Source organism: Daktulosphaira vitifoliae, unplaced genomic scaffold (genome assembly GCF_025091365.1).
Source record: "Daktulosphaira vitifoliae isolate Bord-2020 unplaced genomic scaffold, ASM2509136v1 Scaffold_2, whole genome shotgun sequence".
Lineage (NCBI taxonomy): Eukaryota > Metazoa > Arthropoda > Insecta > Hemiptera > Phylloxeridae > Daktulosphaira > Daktulosphaira vitifoliae.
In genome coordinates, this window is record NW_026099573.1 from 15,092,538 (window position 1) to 15,108,982 (window position 16,445).

At 26.9% G+C, this 16,445-nt stretch overlaps 2 protein-coding genes across 4 annotated transcripts; one reads left to right on the forward strand and one right to left on the reverse strand.

The window, feature by feature from the left end:
- Nucleotides 1-914: 914 nt before the first annotated feature.
- LOC126899757 (tyrosine-protein kinase transmembrane receptor Ror2-like) lies at nt 915-6,524 on the reverse strand. Of its 2 annotated transcripts, none has more exons than XM_050674926.1 (8): nt 6,388-6,524; nt 5,942-6,086; nt 4,319-4,506; nt 3,933-4,194; nt 3,529-3,771; nt 3,205-3,455; nt 2,966-3,121; nt 915-2,271 (listed from the first exon to the last, which is right to left on the reverse strand). In XM_050674926.1, the coding sequence occupies exons 2-8, from the start codon at nt 6,009-6,011 to the stop codon at nt 1,429-1,431; spliced, it is 2,013 nt and encodes a 670-aa protein (XP_050530883.1). In that variant the 5' UTR covers nt 6,012-6,086; nt 6,388-6,524; the 3' UTR covers nt 915-1,428. The 2 variants fall into 2 exon arrangements, with proteins under 2 accessions (XP_050530883.1, XP_050530884.1); XM_050674927.1 differs by having other exon boundaries at nt 5,942-6,114; nt 6,388-6,517.
- Nucleotides 6,525-6,639: 115 nt separating this feature from the next.
- On the forward strand, nt 6,640-10,401 carry LOC126899777 (28S ribosomal protein S15, mitochondrial). Of its 2 annotated transcripts, XR_007702699.1 has the most exons (5): nt 6,640-6,941; nt 7,317-7,450; nt 8,329-8,521; nt 8,582-9,134; nt 10,094-10,401. XR_007702699.1 is itself a non-coding variant. In XM_050674971.1 (4 exons), exons 1-4 carry the CDS (start codon nt 6,730-6,732, stop codon nt 8,862-8,864), a joined length of 822 nt encoding a protein of 273 aa, XP_050530928.1. In that variant the 5' UTR covers nt 6,640-6,729; the 3' UTR covers nt 8,865-10,401. The 2 variants fall into 2 exon arrangements, 1 of the variants encoding a protein (XP_050530928.1); XM_050674971.1 differs by having other exon boundaries at nt 8,582-10,401.
- Nucleotides 10,402-16,445: the final 6,044 nt, after the last annotated feature.

Genomic DNA, 16,445 nt, shown 5'->3' on the forward strand with positions numbered 1-16,445 from the left:
ATCCTGTGGGCAGATAAAGGGTCAGATTTATAAAAAAATAAACCAAATAATAAGCAAAGACATCATGCATCTATAAAAAAAAAAAATTATATTTATTTAGTCATTTTTGAAAATTTTTAAGCAGTTTTATGTAATAAAAAATTCCGATAATTCGCAATTTTTAAATTTGTCATTTTTTTGGAGATTTCCCCCATTTACGAGGAACGAGAGAAATTTTTTCAATTTTTGAGGGTAATATCTTTGACTAGAATCGATTGGTAATCTTTTGACGTATTGTTGAAAGAAATGGTTCGGTGAGAGCTGAGAAAAAATGGTAACAGACAAAAAATAAAAACATCATAGTAAAATTAATATATTCTCAGCTTCGATGCGAAGCTAAAAATTGACCTATGACATTTTTTTAGGAGGTCTTAATAAAACTACTAAATGTTTATTTTTGAATTATAAATGTCATTTATTATTTTTAAAAAAATGTTATAGAAAAAATAATTTTTTATATATTTTAAAGCATTGAGTTTGATGAAATTTCATTGAAAGTTTCAATTAGTATATTGGTGACAATGATTTAAATATATAGGGTATGTAAGCAGAAGCATAGGTACAATATATATTAATCACTGTAACACTCCCACACTTTCTATATATTCAGTAACATATAGAATATTTACAAAAAATTTAAGATCATAAAGATCAAATTCAGAAAAACAACCCTAAAAATGTTGCATTTCTATAATAATTTTGAAATAAAATTAATAAAAAAATAATAGTGAATTAAAAGTAAATAAAATAAAATTTGACTTACTCTGTATAATACATTAAAAATATAAACTAATAACTTTTTTAAATAATTACAGTGGAATTAAATATAAATAATTACAGTAAAATTTACAAAAATACTTTATACATGTATATTTATTTTATGTACACTATAATACTATTACTAGTATTAAATATATATTACAACTTAAAATAAGATTATTTAGAACTTAAAGCCAATCTATTTTTGAAACAACAGTAAAAAGATTAAATTATTAAATATTACTTTACAGTTGCATTATTTCTTTTATTATTTGATTGATTACTAAGCAAACTGTATTAAAATGTAGTTTACATTATTATTACAATTGACTTATTGTGACAAGTCTACCTAATATTAGGAGATCATATTGCAATTAATGATTATTTACAAAAATAAAACACTTTTTTTAGTCATAAATTTAACACTAAATATTAAAATATATTGTTGTGGTTCAACAGATCAAAATTTTTTTATTTACAAACTATATTTTAGAGCAATAAAAAAAAACTCGTAATAAACAAAATCAGTTGAAATTAAGAATGTAAATTATAATTAACCATAGTGTAATAAGTATTAGTATTAATTACTAATATTAATACTAACTAAACCCTAGTATAAAATTAAAATATTTACAAGTGTATATGTTGAGAAAGATTATTGAAGCAACTTACTATTTCTAGTCTAATATTTTCTAAGGACTGATAGATAGTACGAAAAGTTGGTCGATCATCAGGCTTTCGACTCCAACATTGTTTCATTATTTCATATGCCATCTTTGGTGTATTATCAGGACAACTCATAACATTTCCTTCTTTAATAAATTTAACCACTTCTTCATGAGTCATACCATAATATGGTTGTAGTGCAAATGAAAATATTTCCCATAGACATACTCCAAACGCCCACACGTCAGATTCAACTGTGTATTTATTATAAAGAATACTTTCAAGAGGCATCCATCTTACAGGTATAGCATCATGTTCATCTCCTTTATAATAATCTTGAAGATACATTTTTTGAGAAAGACCAAAATCAGCTATTTTAACTGTCATTGTATCATCAATTAAACAATTTCTGGTAGCTAGATCCCTGTGTACAAATTTTCTGTCGGATAAATATACCATACCAGATGCTATCTGTTGTGCAATTTTTAACATATCTAAATTTGTAAGATTAATATCACGGTATACATCACCTCTGGCTTCAATGGATTGTATAATATAGTTGCTAGGAGCACAAGAACGAAGGAATTCATTTAAATCTCCTCTACCCATGTACTCAAAAAGTAGGCACATAGGTTTACCTAAAGCACAAACACCGAGCAATTTAACTATATTGGGATGATCAAATTCAGAGAGTAAACAAGCTTCTCTCTCAAAATCAACTTGAAGATCATTTGATGCTTCATCTTTTAACATTTTTACGGCTACTAATGTAAATTCTTCATCTTTTAATAAACCAGGAGCTTTAGCCTAAGGAATAAATATGATAACATTAATATATTTTTACAGCATCTTTTGACCACCTATTAAGAGTTATTACAGCCTATCTCAGTTTGGAGGTTTTTTTAATTTTAGGCTGAAGAGTTTGTCTTTTGCTAGAGAGAGAAATGGTAACTTCAATCGCTGAACTGATTTATCATACAGCAAATGTAGCTGCCCATAATTAACTAGTTATGTTATTTTGGAACAAACGGAGTTAATTCAAACTCACAGAACTAACTTAACAAAGTACTTATCAGGCATTGCTGACTCTTACTTAAGCTATTAGAATTAATTAAATTAATTGAGTTAAGTTTAATAGAAACATTGTTGTTAAGTTAAAAATTAAAATTGCTAGTAGTCTTATCTTAATAATAATATTAAATTAAAATTGTTATGTGAGTAATTGATATTATATCAATGTTGTGTATTTTATGTTCATCTATCTCAATATAATAGTTTCTAATTAAGAAAAATGAACTAGCGATTTTAGTATTAATTTTGTAATTAACTCAGAAAGTTAAGTTATTTCAACAATAAATTTAATTAGTTAAGTTAAAAAGTTAATTGTAAAAAAAATTAACTAGTTAGTGTCCACCTTTACACTTATTTACCAATTCAATCATACTGCCCCTCAGATATCAATAATATTAAATAACTAAATTTTAAAAGAGAGTTATTATACCATAAATACACGACCAAAAGCTCCTTGTCCTAAATCCTTAACATAAATTATATTATTTCTTGGGAACTCAAGTTTTTCCAATTTAGGGTTTGAACACATTCCATAATGATGATATGCTGAATTACTGGGTAGTTTATCTAAATCTATATCAACATCCTAAATTTTTTTTAAATAAAATATACTGTTTACATTTTTCATAAAGTAGATTAAAAAAACAAATAAAATAAAAAAAATATTACTTGAGTTTGTGCTGATGTATATGAAGCTTTATTTGACATTAGTTTATTGCACAAAACTACAATAATTATGGAAATTAAAATAATCAACACTCCGATAATTATTAGAAATACATGAAAGTGTGTTGCTGAAGTCTGTTCTATAAATGTTTGAATATAATTTAGTGCCTGATAGATAGAACTGGTACTCATAGTTGTAACATTATAATTTAAATCAATCTTAATATTTATTATATCAAGGGATCCATTTTTTTCTAAATTATACATAAGTAAAATAATAAATAAGTTAATAAATGGAAAATTAAAATTATGAAGTATACAAATTACCACAAAGCTGTATTTCACATTTTTGCCATCTTACATCAGGATCAGTGGTGTAACACCATGGACTTGATTCTTCACCTCCAGCATTTCGACAGAAATTTTCTGAATTCTTTAATTCAGGAAACACATTAGGAGGTCTTACAAATTCATGAGGTGTTTTTGAGTCCCATCGTTGACATGGTAAACCAGACTTGGTAACATTCATATTTCCTTGATAAAACCGACCATTTCCACTTATGCAATCAGCTAATAACAATGTTTATTAAACTTAGATTTGTAATCTAAATATATAAACTTTTTAATTGGGAAAAAACCACAATTCTGTAGTATAAAAATACACACTTTCATTATGTAGTATACCCTCTTTTTCTAAGTAGTATCAGATATTTAATTATCATAAAACTTACTAGTAACTTCATTTTGTTTAAATTCTGTTAACATAGCATGAGAGCATACAGGTATACTTTGAGAATAACGTGGTAAACTTTCACAATGTGGTAAAGAGAAATGTCCTTTTGATTTATAAAATATACCACGTTGTTTGTTAGCATCTATTACGGCCCACTCTTTGTAACAAAACAATTCTCGAACAGCAATACAGTCTTCATAACATAGAGGGAGATATTTTTCTTGATAACAATGAGGAAAAGCATACAGACATAACAACTTCTAAGATAACAAAAACCAATGAAGTTCATAAATAGAAATCAAAAGTCTAATTATTCTTTTTATATAAAAATAAGTATAAACTATATTTTTTAATTAGCAGATTTTTAAAAATTAAAAGATTTACCTCTGCTGCTTGTCTACAAGTTTTAGAAAAACCTGGTAACATTTCATCCCATAAACCAGCAGTTATTATTTCATTTTGTTCACTTCCTTCATTTTCCAAAGTGTTATTAAACCATATCAAAATTGAAGCATTTAAGTATTTTCTACAAGTTTTTCCATTATACTGGGCACAATATCCTTTTGAAGTATCTAAATTTCAATTTAAGCATTCATTTTTTACTGAATAAAATATCATTTCCATTTATTTAATAAATTTTTAACATTTTATGTTAGAATAATATCTATATTGATCTTATAACCTTTGTAATTAAAAACATTATTATTATTATTCAAAAATAAATAAAATTTGATTAAATACTTATACCCCCCTTCAAAAGTTAAAATCCACCTTGAAAAATCAAACTTATACTTAATTTTTAATATTTGACACTTTTTTATTAACTTTATTTGCACCTAATAACAAAATATAAATATTTCAGCAAATATTTATTAGTATTTGATAACTTTTATTTGGAAAAAAATCCTTCAAAATTAATGAAAAGGTCAGTTTAGTCGATTTTTATTGTTTAAAATGACGGAGTAACCTGCACAATCACTAGATCTAAACCCAATTGAAAATTTGTGGAATGAACTAAACCACCAAGTGAAAAAACTATGTCCAATAAACAAATGGAATATAATCAAACAGTTTTATACATTCTTGGATGTATAATACTGATTGGAAGGTTATATATATTTAGTGCCACATTGCCATGCTAGACTAATTTGTATAAATACATCAAATAATAATCTTTACTGTAAATTGGTTTGAGTATTATTAATATTTATGTGTATTAATAGTTATATTATTACTAATTTTATGAAGAGTTTTAAGGTTTGCTTGACTTATATATATCTTCAATGGTGAAATCATTTAACCACACCATTGTTTATAATATGACATTCTAAGAACAATGAAATAATAAGTTACATTGGTTGCACTGGCTTGATTATGATTTTATTCTAGAGATATATTCAGAATAATTCTTTTAACACTAGTCACTCGATTTCTCTAAAAAAATAATTTTTTTTGACTTTTGTTAGTTCTACATGTATTTCTATTTATCTATTATAAAATACCTTATACCTTATAAGAGTGTCAACTTTATTTTTTTAATTGGTAATATACATATTTAATTACCTTATAAGATAGATAATGATGTAATTATGAAAATGAATGGTCCATAATTTTAACTTAAAAAATATATTATAACTGATAAATGCAGATATATATTTAACTAAAAAAAGCCAAAAAATAACATTCACCAAAAAATTACTATTTTAAGAGAAATTCAGTGGCGGCTAGTGTTGAAAGAATCATACAATACATCAGAAAATTTTTCTCTTCTTCCTCCAAACAAAATACTTTTTACTTTGACTACAATGAAATATTTTAAATAAGTCTGAATGTTTAAATTCTTACTCTTAAAAAAATGTATTTTAAAATGAAGAAGTGTTATTATAAGTAGTCCAACTATTCAAAATGCTTATATTGAAAACCACTTAACATAATCAACATAATTTTTTAAGCAAAAATGATTTTAATAATTAAAATAATAAAAAATGTCCTTTAATTGATACATACCAACTTGAGTGCTTTCTCTGAACAACCAATTTATGAGAATTATCATACACCAATGTATAATGATATCCATTAGATAAAATACTTTTCAATAGCAATAGTTTATTTATGGCCTTGATAATAGAATGATCATTTTAATAATACTATTCTGAAAGAAGAAAAACTTATTCAAATACCTAATAGAAAAGAATCATGAGTATTATTTAGAATGGTTTATAGCATGGAAAGTTTATATAAAGAAATCAAGTGTTAATATATAAAAATCGATAGTATAATAAACGTAAAATAGGGGCTATATCAATAAAAGAAATTATTCTTTTATTGATATAGTCAATATAGTCAAACACTAATATTTCACTAAAATAACTCGTTTTAATATAAATACTTAAGAATAGTTATTATCTCAGAGATATTGTACAAGATACTGATAAATTATAAAGTAAGCTTACTTAAGTTAGTGATGAAAATACCAAATTGAAGAATTATTCTCTAGTTAATGATTTATTGTATTATGAAAAACTATAAATTCTATCCCAAATACATTTTACTTTTTCTCTCATATTGAAAATTTAATAGGTTTTTTCATATGATAGTAAAATCACAATGATAAGAATTTTCACAAGCCGGTATATTTAAGCAAAACTTTGATCCTCAGTTAAAATACGATAATATAGTTAAGTGATAATATTGATAATGATTTGATATTTTATCGATTTACAACAACCAATTCAATTTTTTAATAAAATATCAAGTATATTAGTTCTATATATATATAGATATAAAAATTTATAATGTTTTCGTCATTTTGTTCAAAAATTAGATATATTAATAGCAATAATTCATTACTTACAAGAGGTTTAAAAAGTGATCTACATATAAAATGGGTTCGACCTGAAAAGATTGCTTGTTGGCATCCGAAAAAAACTGGTGACTTAGTACCGTTAAAGAATATTTATATGCCTGAATTCCCATTACAGTTTCAGAATTCTCATGAATTAAAGACGTAAGTCATAGAATAACTTTTTTATTAATACTAATTAATTATATGCTAGTAACAATTCTAGGAGACCCAATGCTACAATTATCAAAATAATTGTATTGACTAAAATATTATATATAATATATATATTTAATTTTAATTAATAATTATGCACATAACCATTAGTATTTGAATTGGCAACAACTTTAAGCAGTTACTTATTCTCTTAATAAATCTAAATACAACAACAAAAAGAAAAAAATTTATTTTTGATTTGAATAAATACTAGAGACTAATAAAAATTATGGATTTATTAAATATATTATAATTAATAAATTAATATTTTACAATACCACACAATAATTAAAATAAATTTTTTGAAAAATTGTATTTATTTAGGGCAAATGAATATGTTCGTAAAGTTTTTTCCTGTGATTTTATGGGTCGTCGTTATGCTATGGAGTTGTATCGACAAAAATTAATTAATGAAGTGAAATCTAACATTCTTGATTCAACTTCATGTGAAGTTCAAAGTAAGTTTTAGTAAAAAATTGATTGAGTTTGAAATGGACCTAATAAAATAGTAATTGTATAAAGTATGGAAACAGCAAAATCTTTAGCTAAATAAGTATTCTTAGACATCATTAATTAACCAACATAATTAAAAGAACCCCACTAACGTAGATAAAAATAATAAAAAAAAAAAATTCCTTTTTACTACAAAAGTAAATGAAATAAATAATGCAATACCAGGTGCCGGGTTGCATTGTATGGTTCGAGTTGTAAAATGTATAAATATACATTTTTTAGAAAGATTACTTGATTTTTTTTTTGAAAATAAGTTTGAAAAATGTATGCGTACTTGCCAATTGTCTCAGTTTTGCTTTCATCTCACCAAGTACACGTTGCTACACATATGTTCATTCCATCTCATTACTAAGAATGATACATCCACTCCAATCAACCACCTATCTTGGCCTTCCTCAACTCGTTATATCCAGTTCACCATTATTACCTGTATGAGATTTATTTTCAAATAATATTTGTTTTATTTTCATTTCACATTTTAATATGTAAGTTATCCCCCTGGCCTTTACATTTATGATTTGCAGAAAATTTAATATTTATTTCATTATATTTATATTTAGAAAACAGGTGTACCTATTTTCACTATTCCTTCTCTTTTCTCCGTTCCATCAAATATAAACAACTCATATGTAAGCAGGCATTCTTCTTTTTAATATTAAGCAGTTGCACATAACAAATAGTATGACTTGATTTCAACAACCAATTTTAAATTTTATGAAAATTAGATGACTTTTTAGGTATCTTATGTGAACATATTAAGTTTAATTGATTTATGTATTTATAAAAGAAATTAAGTTAATTGTTTTTATAACTTGATTGATAGTTGCTAGTATGACAGCCAATATTCGTAATCTTCAAAATCATTTTGAAATTGCTCCAAGAGATAAACTTTCTAGAGTAGCCATGAAAGAAATAATTGACAAAAGGAAAAAACGGTTGAAGTATTTGCGAACCTGGGATTATAAAAAATTTGAATGGTTGTTAGAAAAGTTGGAAATAGAATATCGACCTCATCCGTAAGTTTTGCATAATTGTTAGCAATTAACATTTAATAAAATATTAAAAATATCTTATAGAGTATATGAAAGAGTGGAAAGAAAAAAGTCATTGCGCCGTCTAACATCTCAATGGTGTGATATGGTAAAAACAAAAAAACTGAATATATATCAGAAAGAATTAGATAGTCAGAAGGTATCATTCCTTGAGCATAAAGTAGAAACATTAAAATGGGCCAGAAAGGAAGAAATTGAGTGTGGCATTACACCTACTATATTAGAATCTGAAATTGAAGCAGCTCAAAAACAATTGGAAGAGTGGCAAACTATAATGAATGAAAAAAAAAAAGGAGAAGTTGTTTAATAATATTACTATAATATATAGTAATAGCACTTTAAAAAAATTGCATATTTTTACTTTAAGAAATTTCAATGTTATAACAGATTACAAAAAAAAAAAGAGGAGAGTTAAAAGTATTTTATTTATAATTCAAAAATTAATTGTTAAATAAAAAAGAAAGTTTAACTATTATCATTTTCTTTAACTAGATATAATTTTAGGTAGAGTTAGAACTAAATTCTATTGATAAAAAAGTTGACTAGTCATAGGAGAAACTAGAATAAAAATATTGAGGTAATTCTTGTATTTCTCTTTCCCTAAAAATTATTATACAAAATAAACATAATTTTTTTAGTTTTTAAAAAGCAAATTAATTGACTGTCAGACTAGGACTTATAGTTGAACATATTAATTTAGTTCCCCAACCTCTTCTTGGTATAACTACAAATAGATACTAATTTAGAAACTCCCAACAAAATATTTTGAATTCCAATTTTTTTTTATTTTTCTAGTACTTAAGGCAATAGGATATTACTATACTTAGGATTTCCACGGGATATACCAATTCAATCACCATAAGTGATCAACTGGTAAAACCAATCTCATGATAGAAAAAAATTTATTTTATACTTTCTAAATGTTTAATATGGAAAGACAAGTTTAGAAAAAAAAACTGTTTTCACATAAAATATATTAAAAGTATCTAATAATATATGCATAATAAAATAATAAACTATTTGGTGTCCCATCATATTTTTATTTAAGGTAAAAAAAGGCGACTTGATCTCAACAAAAACAAAGGACTTAGAAGAAGAATTTGATGATTTCCTTTAACATTAACCAAAATAAAACAAAACAAATTTGTTGTTATGATTTATTGTGAAATCTCTTAACTGAGTGTTGCTAGAGTTCAGAATTCCTAGAAAATTTTATCATACACTATTATAAAACAAAATAAAAAAAACCCAGCACAGGGGGGTCGTGGTATAGTGGTGACGTGGCATAATTGGATCAAGTATAATGATATCTGACGGTGATTAAAATCACAATAAAAAAAACATTTCGATGCAAATATTTAGATAGTTTGAATTTAATAATAATAATAAAAAATTTGAATTTAGTTGCTACTAAAATTTCTGATAATTTAAGTCCCCTAATATCCGTTATTAAGTTGTAAGTTTTATAAGTTTTATACAAACTAAATAAAAATTATGTGATATTTTTTCACTACTTATCACTAAACTAATTTACAGAGGCATACGTAAGAGTTGAGTTCTAGTATTTGAACACTCCCCAAAGCCAGGTCAACTATATAGAAGGAGGTGAAGCTCGATATAGACCTATTATCAACCTATAATCAAAACCATAATTCATCTAAAATCCTACATACATTAATGTTATATTTATATTATATAATTTTTAATATATGCAATCTTTAATTTATTTCAAAATTATTATATCAAATAACGTTTGGATGCTTGTAAAAAAAATATATAGAATGTTCAGTAAGTAAGGAAACTGGTTTCTATTGTTACTGAACACTCTGTATTAGTATTTTATAGATTTTGATTATTATTTTATGATAAATTACCGTTTCATACATTGTTTTAAGACTAATTTATTGTTGTTAAAGTATATAAAAAACGGTAGCACAGTGGGGTCACGGCACATTTTAAATCCCCCCCAATGAGCAGGTTAAGTGTTAGATTTTCAAAAAAATAATATCAAATGAAAGGGAAATATCTAAGGTTTTAGTATAAAAAAAAATTATGTTGATTTGTTTATTTTTAAAAAAGATATGGAAGTTTTAAGAAAAAAAAGTGAAAAAAATGGCAAAATTTACCGATTTTTAAATTTGTAATTTTTTTTGATATTTCCCCCATTTGCGGGGAATGAGGGAAAATTTTTCAATTTTTCAGGGTAATGTCTTCAATTAGATACGATTTGTGATCTTTTGACGTATTGTTGAAAGAAATCGGTCCAGTGAGAGTTGAGAAAAAGTGGCAACAGACATAAAAAAAAAAAAAACATCATGGTAAAATTAATACCTTCTCAGCTTCGCATCGAAGCTAAAATACATCATAGTAAAATAAATTAACATGAATAAGAAATTTCTTCTCTCGTGGAGAGACTATAGTGATGGGATCCTTGATATTTATTGTAGTTATTGAATCAAAATGAGATAAAAATCAAATAATTTGAAAATATTTTCTAACTTAAAAATCTTTAAGAAAAAAATGCAAAAAATTAATTGCCACTGGCTTATTCAAATTTCGTATCCTAAGAGTGAAAAACGCATGTGTTATCAATACAACAGGTGTTTGTTGCTTATGTCGGTTGATAAAATTGGCAATTTAAGCTAATTCAAATTTAAAAGTTCCTTTTTTCGACTTAATAAAAGAAAAAAAAACACATCATGGTAAAATTAATACCTTCTCAGCTTCGCATCGAAGCTAAAAGCTTAAATAAGTTCAACTTCTTATGTCTTATGAACTTAATTCTATATCAATTAAATTATATAATATTCATAAAATTCAGTGTATTCCCCTTGTAAGATATTTTAAAATAAAATAAAATACAAAACCCAGAATTTTAACACAAAAATAACATATTTTAAATTCAGTAGTCATTTTCACCAAGAAGAAAATCTATATTTCGATTTTTTTTTTCATAGTAAAGTATATAATATAAGCTTTAAATAAAAGTGTCAATATTTCCAGAACATTTTCAAAAATTAAATTGAAAAAGCTTAGCTTGTGTACAAAAATTGATTTTTTGAATTTCCCCCGTGGACAGGTTTAGAGTCAGATTTTCAAAAATTTATATCAAATTAAAGGAAAATAAGGTTTCAACATAAAAAAAATTTTAATGATTCATACATTTTTCAGAAAGTTTTAGTAATTTTAATTGAAAATATAAAATCGAAAATTTTAACACTAAAATAGCAGGTTTTTAACTAAAGCAGCTATTTGCGCATTGAAAATAGGCCGTCGAGACAATTTTTTTTTATTTTATACTACATGACATAAGATTTAATATGATATATATTTAAATTGTGGCCAATTTATTGTTTAGTTTTCAATTTAGTTCTCTACAATTGCTCTCGTGTAGTATATTAGTAATCGGATTTTATTGTTATATTTTATTCCCCTTTTTTGGTCGCNCAGGTTTTTAACTAAAGCAGCTATTTGCGCATTGAAAATAGGCCGTCGAGACAATTTTTTTTTATTTTATACTACATGACATAAGCTTTAATATGATATATATTTAAATTGTGGCCAATTTATTGTTTAGTTTTCAATTTAGTTCTCTACAATTGCTCTCGTGTAGTATATTAGTAATCGGATTTTATTGTTATATTTTATTCCCCTTTTTTGGTCGCATACTTCTACTCGCCTATGTATGAACAAGTTAATAAGATACGAAGTACTGGTCCAAAAATTGTTATCGAACAGTTATTTACTTAATTAAATAGTTGTTTATATTTAAACAAAAATTTGTAAATTTAAATTAGTTACTTTATAAGGGGTAGGGGTGGATCTGAAACATATTTAACCATTTATAAATTAATATTACATTAATTATTAAAGCCAAAAAAATTAATTCCAAGATTATTATTATTTTAGGAGAAGTTTAATAGTGAATGACAAATCAATCATTGTGTAAATCTATTTAAATAACATATTTTAAAAATTTTTTAATATTTTAACAATATTTTAAGCAATTTTTAATCAACAGTTTTATATATTTATGAAGTTTATAATTTAAAAATTATTACTATTTTTTGACCTTTAATTTTCTAATGATTGGAATGCATAAACGATTTTAAGCAGCCCTCTGCAAATTTAATGTGCTTGCACAGAGTCCTAAATAATATATGGGAAAAAAAGTAAAGTATGGGTAAAAACATAACCCCCATCATAATATTTTTAATTTAAACCCCTTGAATAATTTTTGTATGTAACTATTAATTAAATGTTTAATTTAATTTGGAGGGGTGGCTTAGCTCTTTAGTTTCGTCTATAATTTGCCAAGATCATTAAAACTTTAAGAGGGTTTTTTTTTCGATTGACATCCATTTCGATTGAGGATCTCAAAAATATGTGTAACGTGGCAAATTTCCTTAAAATCTTCCGTCATATCCATCCTGTTTACAGGGCCGTTTTTATGGTTGCTCAGAGAGGCAATAGACTTCCATAAATAATCAGAGGCAAATTTTAATAGTAAAGAGCAAAACCTATAAAATTTGTTGGTTGGGTTTAATATTTAATATTGCCGACATTCGGTCGAGTAACATAATATATCGTAAGACATTTATGTTAACATATTTTATGTTAGTAAGAATCTGCTGCGATAACTGTTTTAGATAAATACTGAATTTGTCATTTTACTCCGTCTTACCTAACATAAAAAATATTTATAGAGGGCCAACCCTTTAATATACATTTTTCCAATAATATTTTCGAATATTATTCTATTTATAGGGTCTTTTCATAAAAGAAAAAATTATTTAATTAAATAAATATTACAATAATAATATTATTTCTTTTACGAAAATTAAAAATTCTCAATAGATTCCTAAAAAACAAGTGTCTTATTTTATCAATAATTATGTATTTAATATAGTTGAGCAAATATAAAATTTATTATTGGTCCATTTGCCTTTCTGTGATGCCTGCCATCTGCTTTGCCAGTCGGTTTGGAGCTCTCGCTATGATTTTCTTTCGCTTTTGCCACATTCTCTCCCTCTTTATTTGCTTTGTGGTTCTGTATTTTTCCTTTTGCCTGCAATCGATTGGGGGTAATCCGGACAATGTGTTGAGTGTTTCACTAGCTACTGTTCGGTACGCTGACGCTACTCTGATCATGATCAGACTCTGACTCCTTTCTAGTAGTTTCCACCCTCCGGATGCCATTTTGTTAGCCCATACTTGACATCCGTAGAGCATTTGGGATGTTATAACATTCGAAAGTAATATTCTTTTCCTCGCTTTTGATGCACCTACTTTTGGCATTATTCGTCCTAGGTTGTTTACCGACTTAATTGCTTTATCGGCTGCCAATCTAGCATGTTCTTTATAATTAAGCTTGCTGTCTAGATGGACTCCGAGGTATTTTATACTTTTCTTTTATCCTGATCCCTCTTAGCGAAATTGTTATTGTATTTCGCACTCTACAATTAGTAAATACTATGGTTTCTGATTTTTCTATGGCTACTTCTAGACCTACCACATTGCAGCCACAATAATGTTATCTCAGCTGATATCTCTAGCAGTCGCTCGACTCTGCATGTTTCCCTTGCGGTGGCCATTATTGCCAGGTCGTCGGCGAATGCGAGGACCTCGACTACAACTGGTATGTTTTCCCTAACCAGTCATACAGTAGGTTCCACATGGTTGGCCCGAGAACCGATCCCTGAGGTACTCCACTTGTCAATTCTATGGTCTTTATCGTACCTCCTGTTGTTTAATTTAACTTACTATCCGAGAAGTAGCTATTTATAGTTCGGCAAAGACTTGTAGATATGTTCTTATTTGACATGGCTTCTAGGATTCTGCCCCACGGTCCGAATTGAATTCGTTTTTCACATCTATTATAAGCATTCCTGTGAAGTTTTTCTTCCCATTTGCTTTTACAATGTCGTTTAGTCTACTTAGCGTATCAATTGTTTATTTACCCTTCCGAAATCCATATTGAGAATGCGTGTACCCATTTGTCTCTTTCAAGTGTTCTCTCAGTCTGTTATTCAAGATTTTTTTGAGGACTTTCCCCGTGGTGTTAAGCATACATAGTGGTCTATACGATGAGGAGCTCACTATCAGTTTACTCCTTTTCCTAAGAAGTACCAGCCTAGCACATTTCCATCGTGACGGAAATTGGTCTTGGTTTATGCATTTATTGAATATCAATCAAGGACCATTTTTGGTTTATGCTTGATTATTTCTTTTTGTATCTCTATAGGAACTCCATCCGGTCCGGGAGCCTTGTTGTTAAGAAGAGCGGTTATTGTTTTGAGTAATTCTTCATTGGTGATCTTTGTGGGTGCTTGGGGAACAGACCATTTGACTATCATGTCTTTCCTTCCTGGTGTTTAAATTTCTGGTATTGGTGCATTGTTATATAGTTTCCCCATTATTGGTTGGTATGGCAATTCCCATGGGTCATTTTCTACTTGATTACAAAGAGCCTTCCAGCAGCGATCTTTTGACTGTTTGATCGATTTTACCAATTTCAGTTTTGATTCTTTGAATTCAGCACAAATTTGAGCACATATTAGCTCCTTGTCTTTTTATTTTGTGCTTATACTTTCTCCTTATGTGATTACTATTTTTTCTGAGCTCAGCGATTTCACTTGTCCACCAATGCACGGTTCTTCTGCGACTTGCTTGTCGTTTTGTCATTGTAGCATCATATATTTTTTCCAGCTTGTTTACTATCTTGTTTGCACTATCTTCTGCTTTGTTAGGCCAACTATTAAATGTTACGTTTTTTACCATATCTTCTACTTTACCTTTATCCAACGTTCTTACATTCCAGCCTGTGGGTATGACCATGCAGTTCTATGTTGTTACTATGTCGAAGGTAATATAACTGTGCAGGCTGATAGGATTTTCGTCTAGTACCTTCCAGTCGGTTATTGCTATTGCTGTTCGTTCTGTTGCCGCTGTTATCTCAATATATAATGATAATCTGTCTCTTTCAAATATTAGCTTTGTTCCGTTGTTGCACACTATCATGCCTAGTGCATTAATAACTTTCGGGTGGAATTCAGGATAATATACTAATGCTGTGTTGTATAAAAGTTCATTAAACGTTTAATTAACCAATAGCGCTCTATTAGATGAATAAATTATTCAATGATTCATGAAACGTTGATTAAATTTATTGGTTCGCTAAACTAGCAGTTATTAATTTATTTAATTAGTGTACTGATTTCAGGCCATTCAAAATTTAAACATGGACTTATCACATGTACACTTGATTGGTAAATTTGATTCTGTATTAAATTTTATTCAGCCAATATCGTAGATATTGGTTTTTTTTTTAATTTTGTAAACTAATCAATAGTATTTTTTAAACTATAGTTTTATTATTAATCATTCATACGATGTTAAATAGTTCATCACCAATGAAACGTCGGATTCGGATGATAAATTTGTACTGAATGCGTTAAGTCGCTTGTTAGCATTTATGAAATCGCTTAAATCCTTTGGAAGAGTTTGATGACTTTGAATTCAAATGTCGGTTTAAGTAGTTTTAAATTTATACCAACCAAATAAATTATATATGGTGATTTCTTAACTATACTTCACGAAATATCATCAAAAATATTAGAGCTACTACTTATTTAAATTTTTTTTATCAATAATGGATCTTTGTTGAGCTCCTTTACACGAAAAATAATTTTCTGTTACTATTCCTTATACTCTAAAATCATGTTAACTTTTGATTTTCAAATAGCAACCCCATTTTGCTTTGATGCGAAGCTGAGAAGGTATTAATTTTACTATGATATGTTTTTAGCTTCGATGCGAAGCTGAGAAGGTATTAATTTTATCATGATGTGTTTATTTTTTTTTTTATTTTTTTTTTTATTTTTTTTTT

What these genes read in the sequence shown, in the direction of transcription:
- LOC126899777 (XM_050674971.1), top strand. Translation starts at nt 6,730, where the DNA reads ATGTTTTCGTCATTTTGTTCAAAAATTAGATATATTAATAGCAATAAT. An exon ending in AACTTCATGTGAAGTTCAAA is followed by an intron (nt 7,451 to 8,328) that starts GTAAGTTTTAGT and finishes CTTGATTGATAG; the next exon opens with TTGCTAGTATGACAGCCAAT. An exon ending in ATAGAATATCGACCTCATCC is followed by an intron (nt 8,522 to 8,581) that starts GTAAGTTTTGCA and finishes AATATCTTATAG; the next exon opens with AGTATATGAAAGAGTGGAAA.
- LOC126899757 (XM_050674926.1), bottom strand. Translation starts at nt 6,011, where the DNA reads ATGGATATCATTATACATTGGTGTATGATAATTCTCATAAATTGGTTG. An exon ending in CTTGTAGACAAGCAGCAGAG is followed by an intron (nt 4,195 to 4,318) that starts GTAAATCTTTTA and finishes TTGTTATCTTAG; the next exon opens with AAGTTGTTATGTCTGTATGC. An exon ending in ATACATCAGCACAAACTCAA is followed by an intron (nt 3,122 to 3,204) that starts GTAATATTTTTT and finishes AAAAAAATTTAG; the next exon opens with GATGTTGATATAGATTTAGA.